The sequence below is a fragment of the Podarcis erhardii genome (assembly GCF_964252035.2).
Source record: "Podarcis erhardii genome assembly, chromosome: 9".
In the NCBI taxonomy this organism is placed as follows: domain Eukaryota; kingdom Metazoa; phylum Chordata; class Lepidosauria; order Squamata; family Lacertidae; genus Podarcis; species Podarcis erhardii.
In genome coordinates, this window is record NC_138512.1 from 39,988,661 (window position 1) to 40,007,013 (window position 18,353).

General features: G+C 39.9%; 1 protein-coding gene across 1 annotated transcript in view; it reads left to right on the plus strand.

Annotated features, from left to right (window-relative positions):
- DCHS2 (dachsous cadherin-related 2) overlaps positions 1 to 16,714 on the plus strand; it is a 102,105-nt gene extending 85,391 nt beyond the window's left edge. Inside the window, exons 14-20 of the mRNA XM_081875162.1 lie at positions 2,697 to 2,807; positions 6,872 to 7,083; positions 7,926 to 8,077; positions 9,425 to 9,555; positions 11,768 to 12,054; positions 12,152 to 12,290; positions 13,302 to 16,714. Of these exons, the coding sequence (XP_081731288.1) occupies positions 2,697 to 2,807; positions 6,872 to 7,083; positions 7,926 to 8,077; positions 9,425 to 9,555; positions 11,768 to 12,054; positions 12,152 to 12,290; positions 13,302 to 15,949 (3,680 nt within the window). The 3' untranslated portion in view covers positions 15,950 to 16,714. The remainder of the gene's footprint in view (positions 1 to 2,696; positions 2,808 to 6,871; positions 7,084 to 7,925; positions 8,078 to 9,424; positions 9,556 to 11,767; positions 12,055 to 12,151; positions 12,291 to 13,301) is intronic.
- The last annotated feature ends 1,639 nt before the right edge of the window (positions 16,715 to 18,353 follow it).

Sequence of the window (18,353 nt, forward strand, 5' to 3'; positions counted from 1 at the left end):
TATAGTTGCAATGACTCTGACCGGCAATCAGAACTCCAGTTCCCATGATTAATTTCGGCTTTTGCATACCTGTCAGTCCCACCTTTTTACTTCTGTAGAACTTCAAATCATTCCTGCTTTGCTTGGAACTTCTCAGAAGCAGCTGAGCCCTTGCAGTAACATCATGTGTAGTTTCTACGTGGATATTGTTGCTTCTGTGGCCAGGTAGGCAGCAAATAACAAGGCAGTTAACATTTCCTTTGTTCCTGTTTTTAGAAATTACAGTGTAAAGTACAAACATGAGAATTTTGTACTAACATCAAGCCAAACTATAGAGATGGTATGTTCCTGACCCCTGGGTCTGTTTGTATTTACAGAATGTTTCCTGTAATATAATAAAATCTCATTTGGAAAAGGTCAATATACAGTAACCTGAATCCATCACAACTGATTAAAATCAATTGCCATGTTACAGAATTGGTTTCACAAGTGGCTAAAATTCTCATAGCTTTAATCTTGTTAGATCTTTAGGAAACCTTAACAACAAAAACCTATGTTGGTAACTGTTTTCTAAACTTAATCACAGTTAGATGTGATGTGTTTGGTTAGGATAATGCCTTGTGTTTTGTTTGTTCTTCCTACTTTTGCTACAAACAGAATGGTTGTTTATTTCATGCCTTTTGCTATGATAGATCAGTTCTCTTCTGGATTCGGGATCTCAATGAACAACGGTATACTCTCTTTGATGTTAATAACAAACTGTGCAAATCTTTGTGAAACATCTTGAGGCTAATTCTTGCAACACTAAAAAACGTGTAACCCACTGAAATGTTTGACTTTTTTCTTTGACCAGCTTGAACACCCCTTTCACCCAAAACGTATCACAAAATGACTTTGAAATACCTCATTTTCAAAAGGCATTTGCCATGTGGTATATGGTGGTGGGGGTCTTCTGTTTGGGAGAAACTTAAGTAAATGTGTTTAGTTTGGTTCTTTGAAACATGACTATATTTTGGGGTTTTTTTTAATTGTTTGTTTATTTGGGTTTTTCCTTTCTTTTCCTCAGTAGTGCTGTGAGAAACATTTTCTTTCTTTTAAGAAAGAAAGCATAGGGCTGCTTAAGAAATCAGGGGCCGCAAGCTTCCTTCAAAAGGACCAGTTAGTCTTAATGTTGTAGCAGACGTTATGCAAGGTACTTGTTGCACAAATTAGGTGACAGTGAGTAACTTTTTGAAATGAAGAACAAGCTGGATTTGAAGCAGACACCAGAAAAACAAGCAAGATCAGGTTGTTTAGAACATCATACAAATTTTGCTCTATATTTTTTATTCTAAATGACCTGGTCTTGCTTGTGGATCATCACTAATACATTGTGAAACTGCCATTCTTTCCTATTGATTTTGGAACATTCCCTCTACTCTACTGGTACATTCGCATGCATTGATTAAACATGGTACAAAATGGAAATCTTTGTCTGATCATTACCTTGTGCCCCCGTGTGTTCCTCTGTCCCTACAAGCATGTGTTTCAACATGCTGTCTTTCATCACAGGATGCTTGTACATACTCACAAAGAGAACGGAGGCAAGGACAAATGAAAGGAAATAAATCTGCAGCAAACTGGGGATGTGAATTAATTTTAGCACTTCCCTATTTTAAATTGGAAAGAAGGAAGATAAGCAGAATACAGGGCCAGATGAACTCACAGTTCAACAGAGGAATAGATCCAGGGAAATACACCCATTCCTCCTGCTTATGTACTGTAATTTGGAAAAATATATATGCTATTATGACATCCTTGTCCAAATTTCTGTCTAAAGTTTTGGCTGCTGCACCTCAAAAAGGGTATTGTAGAACTGGGAAAGGTTTAGGAACGAGCAGCCAAAATGATAAAGGGAACTAGAGCATCTCACGTATATGACAAAAGGTTACAAAGTTTGAGGTTTATGGAAAAGGTAAGGGGGAACATGATAGTGCTTTATAAAATTATGCATGGTGTGGAGAAAGTAGATAAAGAGGACTCCCCCCCATCTTTTTCTCATGATAAAAGAGTCAGTGGTCTTCCAATGAAACTTAACCTTGGGAGACCCAGGACAGACAAAGTGAAGTACTGATTCATGCAGCACACAGTTAAACTATGGGATGTTGGGATAGCCACCAACATGGGTGTCTTTAGACTTTTAATGGTTACTAGTCGTGGTGTCTATATTGTACGCAGTATCAGATGCCATATGTCTCTGAAGATCATGAGTAGGAGCATGCTGTTGTGCTAATGTCCTGCTTGTGGCCACTTGGCTGACCACTGTGAGAAGAGAGTGCTGAATGAGATAGGCCTCTGGGTCTCATTAAGTTCTTAAGCATAACTGTGTCCTGTGCTTAGAATAAATGAGTTCCACACCCCAATGCAATATTCGATGCTCTCCAATGCCTTCTGCAGTTTTAGACCACTTTCTTACATAGTCAAAATGTGGATGGGTAATGTTCATGAATTAGTGTGATGAATAGGTTTGACCGGTTGGTGAGGCTGACAAGAGCTGTTCTAGAGAACAGAATAATACCTGTCATTATATGACTATATAAACAACGTGCAAAAATTCTCCAGATAGGAGACGGATGGCTAAACTTTCATAGTTCAACCTCACATGGAATAAATTAATAACTGGTTAAGATAAAATCTTTCCAAGTTTTAGTCACTGCAACATATTCTTGTTTTTCTAGGCACCTCTGTTTTCACTGTGGCTGCATATGACCGTAGTCTGATGGGAAAGAATTTAAAACACACAATCATCGGTGAACATGGAGATATTTTCTACATCCATCCCATCATGGGTAAATCAGCCTATCTATCTGCATCTGTACTAAAACCATTTGAGGCTTTTGTAAAATATTTTCCACACTTGAATTATGATTGCTTTTGTATAAACATTATCTCAGTGGTTAGTGTTAGTTTATTTAAGTGCCAGTGGAAGCTGGCTTTTGGCCTTTAAATTTAACAAAGATGTGTTTGCTAAAATCAAACTTTCTTAGGATTGCTTTTCTACAAAACGAATTCAGGGCCTGATTCATTCTTCCATGGTAATATTAGCGGCGGAACTGAGATCTGAAGCATTATTTACTTGCCCTAGGTGAGAAAATGATCAGAATAGATTTTCACAAAGCTATCCTCTGAAACAAGGTTTATTTTTGCTAATAGTAACACACTTTGTTGTTTGGTCGTTTAGTCGTGTCCAACTCTTCGTGACCCCATGGACCAGAGCACACCAAGCACCCCTGCCCTCCACTGCCTCTCGCAGCTTGGTCAAACTCATGCTGGTAGCCTTGAGAACATCATCCAACCATCTGTCGTCCCCTTCTCCTTGTGCCCTCCATCTTTCCCAACATCAGGGTCTTTTCCAGGGAGTCTTCTCTTCTCATGAGGTGGCCAAAGTATTGGAGCCTCAGCTTCAGGATCTGTCCTTCCAGTGAGCACTCAGGGCTGATTTCCTTCAGAATGAATAGGTTTGATCTTCTTGCAGTCCATGGGACTCTCAAGAGTCTCCTCCATCACCATAATTCAAAAGCATCAATTCTTCGGCAATCAACCTTCTTTATGGTCCAGCTCTCACTTCCATACATCACTACTGGGAAAACCATAGCTTTAACTATACGGAGTAACAGCCAATTGTTAGCCTTCAGGTGTCATCCTTTCTATCACCTAGGCAAGGGGTAGGAAACCTCAGGCCCAGGGCAAATGCAGCCCTCCAGGATCCTCACTTGGTTATGTTCCCTCCCCAAGCTACATCCCCTCCTGGTCCTGCCTGCTCTGCAACTCCTCAGATGTTTTTGCCTGACTAGAATATGGCCTTGATCTGTGATAATACCAGCTGTTTTCCTGGGTGGAGGTTGCAGTTTAGGTTCAGTATGTTTCTCATCAGAAAGAAAATTCATCAAACATCAATTGTGATCAGGCAAAGTGATTGCAAACTTCACATCAATTTTAATTAGCCAGCTTTAATGTGACATTTTTCATATTTAACTTCAACAGTGTTGCAAATATGGATGTGAAAAGGGCTGTAAACATTTTTGTATATTTGTGGAAAATCCATTGAAACATAAAAGTATGTATTTTTAAAAGATTTTTACATAAACCATCCACTGGCTAGGTTTTATGAGTAAAGTCGCTTTGTGCTAAATGAATACCATCTGATAGCTGAAAAGAACTTCCTTCTGGCTGTGGAAAGAGATCTACTGCTTAGTTAAACCTCAAGTATGTTTTTAATAATCAATTATTTTATTAACATGACTGTCTCATTTAATCTCAATCAAGTACGCATTTGGGAACGTTTACATAAGATGTTTTCAACAACTGGATTGTTAATAGAGGAGAGTCAAGCTATATGTCTGTCTCTCTGTGTGTACACATATGTTTACTTGTGCTGGCAGAATAATCATAGCCAACCCAAGATCCATTTCCATTGGGATGATTCTGAGGCATGATTAGAGAGATGGAAGCTTATAGGTGCTCAGTGCCACTATTTACATGCTTATACAGCCTCATCCTGTACTTTGCTGTGCAGTAAAGCCTTGATTAGCATGTGGCACCAGGGTACCAGCATGTGTACTATAGGAACATAACTGAATTCTTCTTGACCAGGATACTGCTGTGCCTGCAATCCAGCACAGGGAAGCCCCTGTTGGAGATTCATTCCCAGTGTCTGCAGTCATAGGATTGTTGTCTACCACATGTCAGTGTATGTTTTCATTCCACAGTGTGGGAAGTGACAGACAGGATGTTTGTGTTACTGTGTTCCGTGAAGTGGGACTATTGTCCTTTGTTCTCTCTCTGAAGTCTGATAAGAACGAGCGAAGTCAGAATGCTCCGAGTGTATTATATGTAAATAAACGTAGATTAGCCAAAATGCTGTGCTATTGGTTCTGTTACGCAAACTGCAAATACTCTGCAGATCCGTAAGTGTGCATCAGTCGCTGTGATGTTCGGGTTGGAGAAAGCTTTTGAAGCTCCCAAATGACCGACCAGGAGGGAGAGATCATGCCAGTCGGGCGTGTGTCTCTACCAGGGTCCTACACAAGAGCATCCAAGTGGTTTTTCAGGGGAGGTGGGAGAGAAGAGGCACGGCCACAGAAATCCTAAGTCCATTCTTGCATTTCAGCTGGCAGAACTTAGTGGTAAGGTTTATCGGGGTTCTTTATAAGTACTCTGCCTTTTTAGGATGTTCCTTTAGGAAGCCTCTGCTTATTGGAGTAAGATCAAGCTATCCAGCCCCAGTTCTCCGTTTGATTGCTCCAGGAAGTAAACTTGTCAGCAAGTTGCAAACCAGATGCTGTGTAAGTTCCAACAATGCACAGTTTTTGATACTTTTATGAAAAGATAAAAAATTAATGTGGTTGAATCTAGACTTCACCTACTGCAGACAGAAAGAGTCATTCCGTCCATGGGAGGCATTTCATCCAGTGGAGGGAGTCCCACTAGTTGGAGGAGGGAAGTAACTCTTGCCAATTCTCCCATTCCTCGGCAGCTCCCAGTGTCATTTAGCCGAGGAGGAGAGAGGACTTCGGAAAAGTTGTTTCCCACCCCCCCTACCCATGCCAGCATACAAGCACCAGGAACATAACTGTGTTCAGGGGGTGCTGATAGAAGGGAACTGTGGACCCAACCATTGATACAAAGAAGAACAAAGTGTTAAGACTCCTCGTTGTTTTCACTGTGACAGACAAAGAGGGAGATGTAAAAATTCTTGTTATGATGCACAGTTCCCTATCAGTTCCGTTTCTTCTCTCACCTGTCGTCTGATGTGGCACAGCCCATAGTTTATTACCATGGTGAGAAGTAGGCCTAAAAGCCAGGTCACATACAAAATTCATGCTGCAGATGTTGGCTAGTGGAAACATATATCAGTAGCTGCAGAGTATGATACCTGGGTCCAAGGTTATAAAGGGTCCAAGGTCTAAAGCAGCCTCCCTCAACCTGTGGGTCCCCAGATGTTGTTGAACTACAACTCCCATCACCCCTAGCTAGCAAGGCCAGAGCTCAGGGATGATGGGAGTTGTAGTCCAACAACATCTGGGGACCCACAGGTTGAGAACCGCTGGAAGCATGACAGGTTTTGCAGAAGCTTAGCAGGACTGGGTTTGGTCCATTTCCCAGATGGGAGTCCTTTGTATACCACCTTGAATATCATGCTGGAATAAATGCAGTACATAAATAAGGAGTTTTCTTCAAATACCCATTATGCAATCTTGATGCAAGGGTAATATAGAAAAGAATGTGCAAATGATAAAATAAGACATCAGAAAAACTTGCAGTGGGTCATTAATTAGGCCTTTGAAACGCAGCCTCCTTCACAGAGAGAGCTCTAAACTGTACCCATTGCATTGGTAGTGGCATAGACAAATATTTGTGGCAGAAGGGTAGGATTGTCCTGCCTTGTAAATGTTGGCTTCTGGGGTAGTAAGAATTCACCAAGATAAGTGTGTGCCACCAGCCCTCATCTGGACCTCTTCCATTAGCCTTTCTTTGGCTGCTGTGGATCCTGAATTGGACTAATAAAAAGCAGATGCAGTCCCACTTTAATGTAGATTGCTTGGTTAGATTGCTTTTATTAAGATTCACTAAAAAATAAAAAATAAAAATTGCTTTTTGCCAAATTGCCATTATGGTTTTCATTTTTTCTGCACTTTTTAGAGAGTGATTGAAGTGAAGGAAGAAACTCTAGATCTACAATTTAAAGTGGTTAAAATAGATAATCAGGCATGCAGTTGTCTTCTCTTTCATTCACAAATTTCTTTACCTTTGTTTACCCATTTTTTTATGTAGAATGCACTGCTGTTTTAACTATGTATGTATATTCCTGAATATATAACAGTCATCTGTTTGTTTTCATCAAACAAAACAGGTGACATCACAGTAAAACGAGCTGAATTTCTTGACTATGAAGTGAGGAAAAAAGTACATTTTGCAGTCTTAGCTGGAAATGGCTTAACTTCAGCAGTGTGTGGGGTGACAGTATTTATACAGGATGTGAATGATAATGCACCTCAATTTGAACAAAACTATTTCAAAACATCAGTGTGGGAAGGTCAAGTCTACAACACATACATCATGCAGGTAACCTCAAACATGTTTAAACTATATTTGTCTGAAGTTTCCCTTCTTAATGTATTTTTTCGTCCACTTTTATCATCATTACAAACCAGTCATTACAAACCAGTTAATTCATCTAACCAAACTCTACAGATTGACAGGACCATTTGAAATACCTATTTTGGGTTACTCCTCTCAATTTTTTAATGCATCCTTTCTCGAAGGAGTCCCTGGTGGCTGAACATTCTGTCTCTTTTTGGGCAAGAGGAGAGAGGGAGAGCGCTCATCTTGGTGGGACAAAAAGAGGAAATGTAGATCTTGTAAAGAAAATGAATGTAAATTTCAGTTCTGAAGTATGCAGCACTGATCTGCAACAAGGAGCAATAAAAACAACTGTGGTCGCTACAAAATCAAGAAAGCCATATGATGAACATATATGAGAAAACAGGGGTCTTACTTGAATTCAAAACTGGAACCAGCATTTAGGAAGCCATGGGACTGCATGCACACACTCACTACCAACACTTGTAATTTCCCCTGCTGTTCTAAGTATTCAGATCCTTCCCCCTATGCAAGGCAAGCTACTGCATGTGACATTGCAGCAGCCTTAAGCATGAAGGGACATTGACCCATGTATGGATTATCCCACACTGAGAATAAGTTTCATTGGCTGTAATCCAACACCTTCTGAACTCTACATGCACCTATTGTCACATACGTGGGAAAATAATATGTTTGGCCAATAGAAGCAAAGTTGCAACACAAACAAACTGCAGCAAGCGCCACATGTGCATCCGAGATCCATTTCTACTCCAGCATGTAGAGCTAAGTGCCTTAGCATAAGGATGGGTTTTCTCTCCATACAGATCTACGCGACAGACGATGACGCTGGACTTAACGGAGAAATTGAATATTCCATTTTATCTGGCAACACAAATGAAGCATTTCTTATTGATTCAGCACAAGGAATTATATCAACAAATGCAATCCTAGACCGTGAAGACACTCCATCATATAGGTTTGTTTATAACAAATACAAGATCTATAGCTGGTGTGACTTTTGTTTGTGTGGGGTGGAAGGGAGGAAGGGGTTGTTGGGTCAAGTTAGCCATATCAATTCATATGCTGTCAGTGGGTTCTTGTTGTTATCTTGTTGGGCTGTTTATGTAATGAAGGGGAAGCACACAGGCGTGAAGGTGTCCTCCTTTAATTTGTCCTCCTTTAATTTAGTTTCAGTTTGTTGGTTAGGTTTTCTAGTAAGGCTGTGTCCTATACTGTTTGGTACCAGTGGTCCATGTTTACTCCTGACAAGTCCCTCCAGTTTCTAGCTATGATGCTCCTAGCTGCTGAGAGTAGGATGTTATAAGCTCTTTGTAGTGTGAGTGTGCATTATTGTCTTGGAAAATATTCAATAGGGCTATGAACTTTGCTTTTTCAAAGTTCAAATGATCTCCTCTTTGACCTACACAATAAACTTGGGTGGAAATGTTAAATGTTAAGAGCTTCAGAGGGAACTGCTGACAGAAGCTTAAATTTAAATGCCTTGAATATAACGTTGGGGTTTTTTTAATGAAAGTTGGGGTGTGTGTGTGTGTGTGTGTGTGTGTGTGTGTTTGCACACTGAAACTTAAGAAACCGATTATTTTAGTAAATATCTCCATGTGTACCTTCTTGATATATGTTCTAGACAAAATATGAAATTATGCATGTTTACAAACTTTGAATGCAAGTCTGTAATTCAAGTAATGTGTTCTGACAATTTTGAAGCCACAAAAACTCAAGAGCAGAACTGGTGTGGTGGATGAATGGCATTAGACTCCACATATCAAATTGCAGCTTTTTGTGTTCAGCGCCGTCATGTGAATAATGGGAAACAATGCTGTTTGTCACGTTTGAAAGGAAGTTATTGTGTCAGAGATGAAAGAGAAGATGAATTCTGCATATTTATTTAACAAATGTATATTCCGCCCTTTCCCAAGCTTTGAAGTGGATTATAATGACATTCACTACAAAATACATACTTCCAAAGGGAGATAGAGAAAAATACTGCTTACCAATTTAAACCTATTTACAATATGTAAAACACATGACATCCGTGAAGCATTAATGCCAGCCCTGAGTCCTGCTCCTTTTGTTCTAGTTCCCGTTTAACCCTCTGTCGTTCTTGAACTGAATCCCTTCCTCACATGTTAAAAAAGAAGTGTCATGTAAATGATAAAAATTAAAGTTACAAGGTTTCTCCCCCACCACATTTTCAGAAGGATAATTTTGGAAATAGTTTATCATTTTTGGTGTAACTTTTAATTAGATATAAAGTCGTGGTTTACAAATACGGAACATGTTTTTGACTCTCTCTTTTTATCAGGTTAGTTGTGCAAGCTGTTGACAGAGGAACCCCCAGGCTATCTGCTACAAGCACAATAGAGATACAAGTTGTGGATATCAATGACAATGCTCCAACTCTCCAGCCGTTCGGCGTCGTTGAACTCCCTGAAAGTAAGAATGGCAAACACCAAGCAAAGAGATTGTGCTGGTTTGGACCTAATCCTGCTAAACCATAGTTTACTGCAGCTTTCCCCAACCCAGTGCCCTTCAGATGTTTGGACTACAGGCAGCTGGGATGGTCAGGAATAATTTGAGTCATACTCCAAAACATCTGTAGGGCACCTAGTTAGAAAATGCTAGCTCATGCTTACATGAATAAACCACAGGGAGCTTTGTGCTCACACGTTTTCCCCTCCCCTCCCTCTCATACAAGGGCTTTCTCTTATGTTTTAAACTAACCACAGCATGTCACGTAGCTATGGTTTATTGAAAGTCAACTTCATGCCATAGTCTTAACAAACCATAGTTACAATTAACCACATGGTAAGGCTCAGAAGTATCACAAGATGTGGTCAACCAAAATTAGAATCAGAATTTGAACTTGTGGCCATGCCATAGAATGAGACGGGAGGGAGGAGCATTTGATCCTGGGGTACACTGCAATTTCTCATGTTAAACCATGGTTTAGAGTTCTGTGCAAATGGGTCCACTGTCTTTTTATGCCTTTGTAATAAATAGGGGAAAATTTCTCAGATGGGAATTTTTTTTTTATGAGTAGCACATATTCTGCGGCTTATTTCTGCTGGCTGGGAAGCTTATATTTGTGAGCAACTTAAAAACAGCATATAAAAGAATGCCGTCTGGTGCATTAAATCTCAAAACATTGGTAAAAGACCCTGCTGAGAGGTTCAGATGTCAAATTCCTAAGATTTATTTTCAATTTCTATTTCCCTTTTGGAGAAAGAAACACAGTTCTTCAGCCAGAGTTCCCAACAGTTAACTTTTCAATTCTATTGTTATTGACTAAAGTAGCACTTGTGTTATGAAAGTTAAGTAACTTCATCAACTGAAGTTGTTGGCTTGTGTTGGAATGTTCAGCAATTTTGTTCCAGTGCTTCGTCCTTCTTCTGATGTTACATTTTGTGGCACAGTAGCTATTCCAAGGGCCTCTTTTTCTACCACATGTTTGAGGTCACATGGAATGGCTCTTTCTTATGGCTGCCCATGCCACCATCTCCACTTTGGGGAACTGAAAGAAGGACAGTTTCCATGTGACTTGGAACTGCTGCCATTAAAGAGCAGCACAAGAAGGAGTTATGACACATCAGCCATTAAAAATAAAGTCCATTTTGAGATTTCTTCCTATGTTTTGATTTTTCACTCACAGCGGTGATGCATGTCACTCCCAGAAGTGGAAAACATTTATGCATTTGCCACCCACCAGCCAGACATGGGGTTGCCAATAATCCAGAAATAGCTTGGCTTATCCGTATCTGGTTTATGTAGCTATTCCTCCAGAATTATAGTTTCACTCAGGCGAATTGACCTTGAAGAACACACCTGGATGAAAATTGTCAATCGACTGGGAGATGAACTTTAGACCTTAAAATCTGCAATTTGCATGCCAGATATTCATTACTGTACTCAGGCGTCAAACAAGGACCAGTTTTGAAACATCTGGACAAAATTATATTCTTCCAAAATAACTCCTGACATAAGAAGAGAGTAGTTCCATCCAGTAAGCTATTAACTTCCTCTTCTTCTTCTTTTTGGCTTTTCATTCCTACTAGTTCCCCTTTCTTCCTTTTAATAGTGGTCTCATATGAACACCAAACATACATGGGAATATTTGTGTTGTCAGTATATTGTTAAAGGTCTGGCTTTTCATTTCCTGTGACCAAGATTGCAAAGGGAAGAGATGTGTGCCCTGCCCTGGAATAGCTTTGAGTAGTCTAAATACAAAAAGGCTGGGAAGAGCTAGCATGTATTATTATTATTTATTAAATTTGTATATCACTGTATATCCGTAGATCTCAGGGCAGTTCACAACCTAAACATTTAGGTAATAAGCCACCTTTTTAACTGTTATTTTATGAAGTCAAGGAAGATTATGCCAATATTTTTTTCTTGAGCAAATCTGTTTTCTTATTTGCAGTGTGGGGATGGGATTCTTGCAAAACTTTTCTAGAGGATTTAACAGCATGTACACAGTTTAGTACTGTCATCCGCATTATCTATAACCTTACCCTTAAAATATTCCTAAGATTTCTGGCAACTATGGTTTTTTGGGGGTTATACATATAGTTTGTTGATAAAAATTTCTGGAGGGCTTCCAAGAACAACAGTGATAAATAAGTCTTACTCTTAAATATGATGGTTGTAGATGCTCCACTTGGCTCCCTGGTGATGCAAGTATTGGCAGATGATGCGGACCTAGGACCACCCCTTCACTACAGTTTTGCTGAGAATGGAAATCCTGGAATGAAATTTGCAATTGACCAATGCCATGGAACAATCACATTGGTGAAAGCATTAGATTTTGAAGAAATCACTCAGCTTGAACTGTTGGTCAGAGTTTCCGATTCTGTGCACGCAACTACAGAACAACTTCTAATATTTATATCTGATATTAATGACAACCCACCAGTATTTACTCAGGATTCATATCAGGTAAGAAAAGAAACTTTAAGTAATTTAAAGCTTTTGTTGTGAATACATCTCTTCATGTGACCTTGAGATGCTGTGGACTTTCCCCACCTCCCTTCAGGTGATGATACCCGAACGTAGGCCTGTAGCTACTGCTCTTTTGACTGTCTATGCCACAGACAGAGATTCAGAGTACAATGGAAAGCTAACCTACAGAATTCTTCCCCCCTCTGATGAATTTTCTGTTGATCCACAAAATGGTGAGTTCGTTGTATGTTTAATAATTTGCAGTGTGGAACATACAATATGATGTGCTTTGTCTGGAATGCCTATTGAAGCTTCTTGTTATCCACACATCAAACACAGCCAAAATTGTCATTCATATCTGCAATACAATTGCACTGACAGCACTGAGAGAGCGGGTAATTGGAAGATTTAAGTGATGAACAGAGGGCATGTAAAGAGCATCTAGCAGTCTGTTTATTTACCTGTTTGTTGAACATGCCATGCTATTACTTACTTCAAGAGTTCAAACGAGAAAAACATTAAATTACAGCATACCTTTAGGCATTCAAGTAGAAACAGGATTTTCCAGAAATATAAAGAATAAAGAGATCTGCCACATTTAATAATTTTGCAAAAGAATTTACAGACACTTTCTGGGAAGCCCACTAGAGCAGGGTTTCCCAAACTCTGGTCCCTGGATTTGTAATTAAAGATGGCAGACAGCACATCCATCGTGTTAAATGTTCATATTGATTTTGAAATCTAGTTTTATTGTTTCTCTTATTTCTTATATTGTATTTTATTGTATTACAACTTGAATTTCTATGAAATTAAAATTGTAATACAATAAAAAAGTATAAGAAATAAAAGAAACAATAAAAGTACAGTTCAGATTCATACAGTACTTAGCACAGTGGATTACAATTGCTACAGTGAGCAGGAAAAATATTAAATGGCCTGCCAAGACCCTCAGTATTTTTGAAGTGATCCACGGGGAAGAAAGTTTGGGAACAACTACGCTATAGCCTAGGTATGCTCCAACTGGAAAAGAAAATGTTCAGCCTTGCAGAATTAGGTGACATGTTGCTATTGTTTTAAACTCTTGTGGTTTACTCCCAGTTGGGTATAGAATTGTTGCCTTAAAATCATTTCAAATGATGACTGTTTCTTTTAGGAAATGCTGGAGGGGGGATTTTAACTGAACCATTATGCTTCTATTACTGAAAGTTTGTTTTGAAATGTGTTTTTCTAAAACTTTATTTTAGGCTCACTATATCTGGTTAAGACAGTGACATACCAGGAAAAGAATCCAGTTATTCAACTCCATGTAGAAGCCAGTGACAGTGGGAATCCTGCTTTGACTGCTGTTGCTTCAGTGCTCATACAGATCCAGGATGTGAATAATTACATCCCTCAATTTACTGTGCCATCGTATAATCTCAGTATCAGTGAAAATGTCTCTATTGGAGAGATACTGCTAACATTCTCAGCTATTGACAATGACAGGACACATGACAGTACCTATGTTGAATATGCCATTATTGGTGGTAATGGTGGTAATAAGTTCCAGGTGGAAAAATGCATCGTTGGGCCAGAATCTCCAAGTAAACTGACTGGAAATCTTGTGTTGAGGAGCATTCTAGATCGCGAGAGCAGTTCATCTTACCAGTTGTTAATTCTTGTATCTGACCGTGGGACTCCTCCTTTAAACGCCACAGCTACAGTGTCAATCACTGTTTTGGATATTAATGATAACCCACCTATATTTACCAGTTTGGAGTATAAAGTTCATGTCAGGGAAAATTTCCCTGTAGGCAGTCATGTTACTGCTGTCTCAGCTAGTGATTGCGATGCTGGACCTAATGGAGACATCACGTACAGTATCACCTCTGGAAATGACAAGGGGCACTTCCGTTTAGATGGGAAAACCGGTTCCCTTGACCTCATCAGAGCTTTGGATTATGAAGAAACAATGAATTTCAGTCTGACCATTCAAGCTTCTGATGGAGGAGTTGGCATAAAAAATGTGGCCTTCGCTGTAGTTTTTATCAGCATCCTTGATGCTAACGATTACGTCCCAATATTTGTATTTCTCACCCAGGACTGCGGAATCCATGAAAATCTGCCTGCTTTTTCTTTCGTCTGCAGAATTTCTGCACTGGATTTTGATACCGGCCCCTACGGTCACCTTTCGTATTCTATCCAGTCATCATGTTTGTCTGGTCATGGAACTCCTGGAGATCATGACATGTTTTTCATAGATCCTCTGACAGGAGAGATCCGCACCAAGCAGGTGCTTGATTTTGAAGACCAGGACAAGTATTGCTTCATAGCTCAGGCCAAAGACAGAAGCGACTCAACAGCCACTATCACCGTTCAAGTGGCGGTCGAGGGGGCAGATGAATTTGACCCTGTCTTTAACCAAGACCAATATTTTTTTGATTTCCCTGAAAGGAATGAAGCAGGGCAGTTGATTGGCAAAGTCACAGCATCAGATTATGATGGAGGATTGGATGGTGTTGTTCACTACACTTTGCTAAAACAGTCGCCCTTCTTTTCTGTGAACCACAGCAGTGGGGCCCTCTACTTGACCAGACCTTTCCACAGGAAGAGAATCGGCATGAAGAGAGCAGGCGATACTCTTGAACTGCTTGTAAAAGCTCATAGCCCAAAGCTGGACTCGAAGTCTAGCACGTGCACAATTCTGGTGAACGTCTCTAAAGCTCCAGAGACTTATTCCATGTTGCCAGTGGAAACAGTGTCCATTAGCATCACTGCTTCTACTGTAGCATTCCTGTTTCTGGCCATCAGTCTTGCTGTGCTTATTGTTAGATTCAGGCGAAAAGACACTGCAAACTCCAACATGAAGAAAAAGATGCCATGTCCCTCAGCTGCTGATTTGAAATTAGACTATGAGAATAGTGCTCCTAAAGACGTCCGGAAATCCCAAATCCATGCAACCGGTAACCTTCCAGTAGGCACCATAGCGGAGTGGCTAAGTTTGGTAGGCATCAGAGAGAGAAGGGACATGGGCAACCATTGTAGGCATTCAGACTCCAGCGGACATGGCTCTGCAGAAGGAGAAACTGCAGAAGATGAGGAAATAAAGAGGATCAATGAGCATCCCTGCAGGAAGGGTTCCGGATCAGCTTTAAGTGACCGAGGCTCACGTATACCCGACTCAGGAATTCCTAGAGACTCTGACCAGCTTTCGTGTCAGTCTGAGGAGACTGATGTCGTGGCCATTTCTCAAAGCATAGAGGCAGCCCACCCTTTCCAAGATGGAAGTGGAGGAGAGGGAAGAGAATGTGATGCAAAGTATGCTTGCAATCAAATGCTGTCCGAAACACTTCACAACCTGGGGATGAAGGAAAAAGACATCATGACAGACATCACAAGAGAATACATCTTCATACCTGACGATCAGAACTCCCATTATGGATCTCTTGCTACCCTAGTTGACTCTGATGAGGATCTCAGAGGCAGCTATAACTGGGATTACTTGCTTAATTGGGAACCCAGATTTAAGCCTCTCGCATCTGTGTTCAGTGATATTGCAGAACTGGAGGATGAAAGCTTAAAAATGCATAGCTTTCCTAAGGAGAAGAAATCTTTCATCTTTCCTCCTCCTCCTCTAATTACTTCTGTAGCTCAGCCTGGTTTAAAGACAGTCCCCCCGCGAATTCCAAATCTGTTGCCTGGTCAGGCATTTAAGAAATACCCCCGCTCACCCCTCATCCATCACCTGAGGTATCCTCCATCTGCTATGACTCCCAGTTTTTCACCTTCTCTGTCTCTGCTTACCACGCAGACCCCTACAGCATCTCCAGTGGCCTCCCATCCTAACCTGAAGGGGATATGCCCTGGTGGGGCAAAGTGTGAACTTTCAGCAGATGAAGAAGTTCAAGTATAGATTATTTATCATTGACTTAAAGTGTTACATGAACGTTTGGCTAAATGTTTTTGCCATATTCCTTAACGAGCATTGCATGTCATGTCTATATCTGTAAGAGGGAGAAAAAATATTTTTTACAAGTTAAACATTTTACCTGCCTAATTAATTCACTGCAGGATGTACTCCAGATCTGTTAGGGACTTCCTTGATCATTCATTATGAACTTACCTACATTAGCTGTTTGTGTTCTGTATGTTCTAGACATCTAGGGGGAAATCACTGGTGGAACAGAACTTTCACGCAATGCTTACTCTTAAACTCAGGTGAATAGTTGAGGATGTGTAGAACTTGCTGGATGTCCATGCAGCATACAGAGTTGCTATTTTAGCTGGTCTAACATGTTCTCTGGTGCTGCTAGTAAGGCACAACAGGCATTGCCATTTTTGTCCCTTCCCCCAAACTACTCTTGATACCTGAGCCAAGCACACTTCAGCTGCAGTAAAGAAAAGAAAAAAGTTGGTGCTACGTAATATTCAGTGCATGTAGAAGTATATTTACAGACACGCACACATTTCGGAGTGTGCATATTTGTTGTATCAAATCAGCATATAGTTACCAATATTTTTACAGCTTTCTTTTGCTTCAGTATATAAGTAAATGTTTTTGCACCTTCGTTTACATTACCTCGAATGAAACCAGGATAAGTTAGAATTGGCCTTTTGTGAATACGAAAAGGCCCTACAAAGGTTTAGTTCCCTGCCCCCAGTCTCATCTAGAACAAGCAATGGATAAATGTGAGCCTCTGGGCTCACATTTAATGATTGCTTATTCTGAATGACTGTGCTAAAGGTTCAAAATATCTTGGTCCTCTTTACTTCTGTGTAGAAGTGACACCACTAAAAGCTGGAGGAATAAAAAAGTGGAATTAACATTGTTTCCAGATAACACTGGAAGTAAATGGTAGAATCACAGAGATTCGGAATGGAAAAACAAATCAAAGATACATTCCTAGTGGATGTAGAATGACTACTGCATCTGGTATTTTTGCCTTTGATTTCAGTGAATCTCCAGTGCAGTTTACACTGAGATTGTCTGAAAGAAGTATTTGGTGTCACTGGAGTGCCTTCTTTCAGGCCCCTGACCTGTGCAATTCTACATTCCCTTGGACCTCTTTGAAAAGTGACAGAGTGACATTTATCTGATATCTGAGTGCAGCCAGGATTTTCTGGCTTTTAGGGATACACTGGCTTGTACTCATGGTTCTTTGCTTTCCATACCCACAGTAGGATCCATCTACTTGTGTGGTTTTTTGGATTATAGCCAGGACCTTTTTCTCTAACTTCTGACTTGCTATAGGAAGCCTGAAAACTTATCAAGATCTGCCACACTAGTTCCCTCACATAGCAGAGTTGTTTTCCCATGATATGAAAGCATACCAAACAAAAGAAAGGAAATGGGCGATGTTAATTTATGAATTCTGTATTTGCAAAATACATACATGTATATAACAAAGTATAACCAAAAATGTAAAGTCACGGCAGTGACTTGTATAATTGCATAACTAAATAATGTAACAGTATTTTAAATATAATTTTTATATTTTTTCTACTGTGAAAACTTAGTTTTTCTTCTTCTTGGTTTTAATGTGCAAAAGATACTAAACCGTAAGGATGTCCAGGGCTTTGGATTTCTGGGCATTTCCTGACCCAGCCCTACTAAAGGAAGCAGTTGAAGAAGAAGACTGTGGTAAGAAAGGAAGATGGTCCTGAATTCTCCTGATTGGAAACTGATTTTAGAGAATTGACACATTTTGCATTTCTAAGCAGGGCCTGGTTCCAGTCGCAGCTTATCCCCAGACCTACTCTTTTTAATACATACATATATATATATATGTGTGTGTGTGTGTGTGTGTTTTAGGTCACCTAGTGTGTGTATTTTAGGTCACCTAGTAGCTACCATTGGAAGACCTCTGCACAGCTGGAATGTGCCATACTGAAATAATCACCCTCTGTAGATTATTTAGCAATTTGATTTCTAGAGACATGTTCTAACCACCACCCCCAAAAAAGAGAAGGGGAAGGAAACCTACGTGGATTTATTTATTTTTTAAAATGCAACCATTTTATAGATGCCTGATGCATTTTGATCATTTCTTCTAGTCCTCATTACTTCTAAGGCTTGCTGAAGACCTTTTCGTTTTATTTTTTATTTTTTAATATTTTTAATTATTTTTTCATTAATAACAATCCAATGGAGGTCACATTAATACAACACCAAATCAAACCAAATCATAATACAATCAAAAGAGCCAATTAATCGGTTCCAAATTCAACATTTTTGGATGACTTCCCGTGTTCCGGCTATCAGGAGTTGATGTTATTCCTTTGTCCTGCACCATTTCTCTTAATTATGTAGTCCAAAT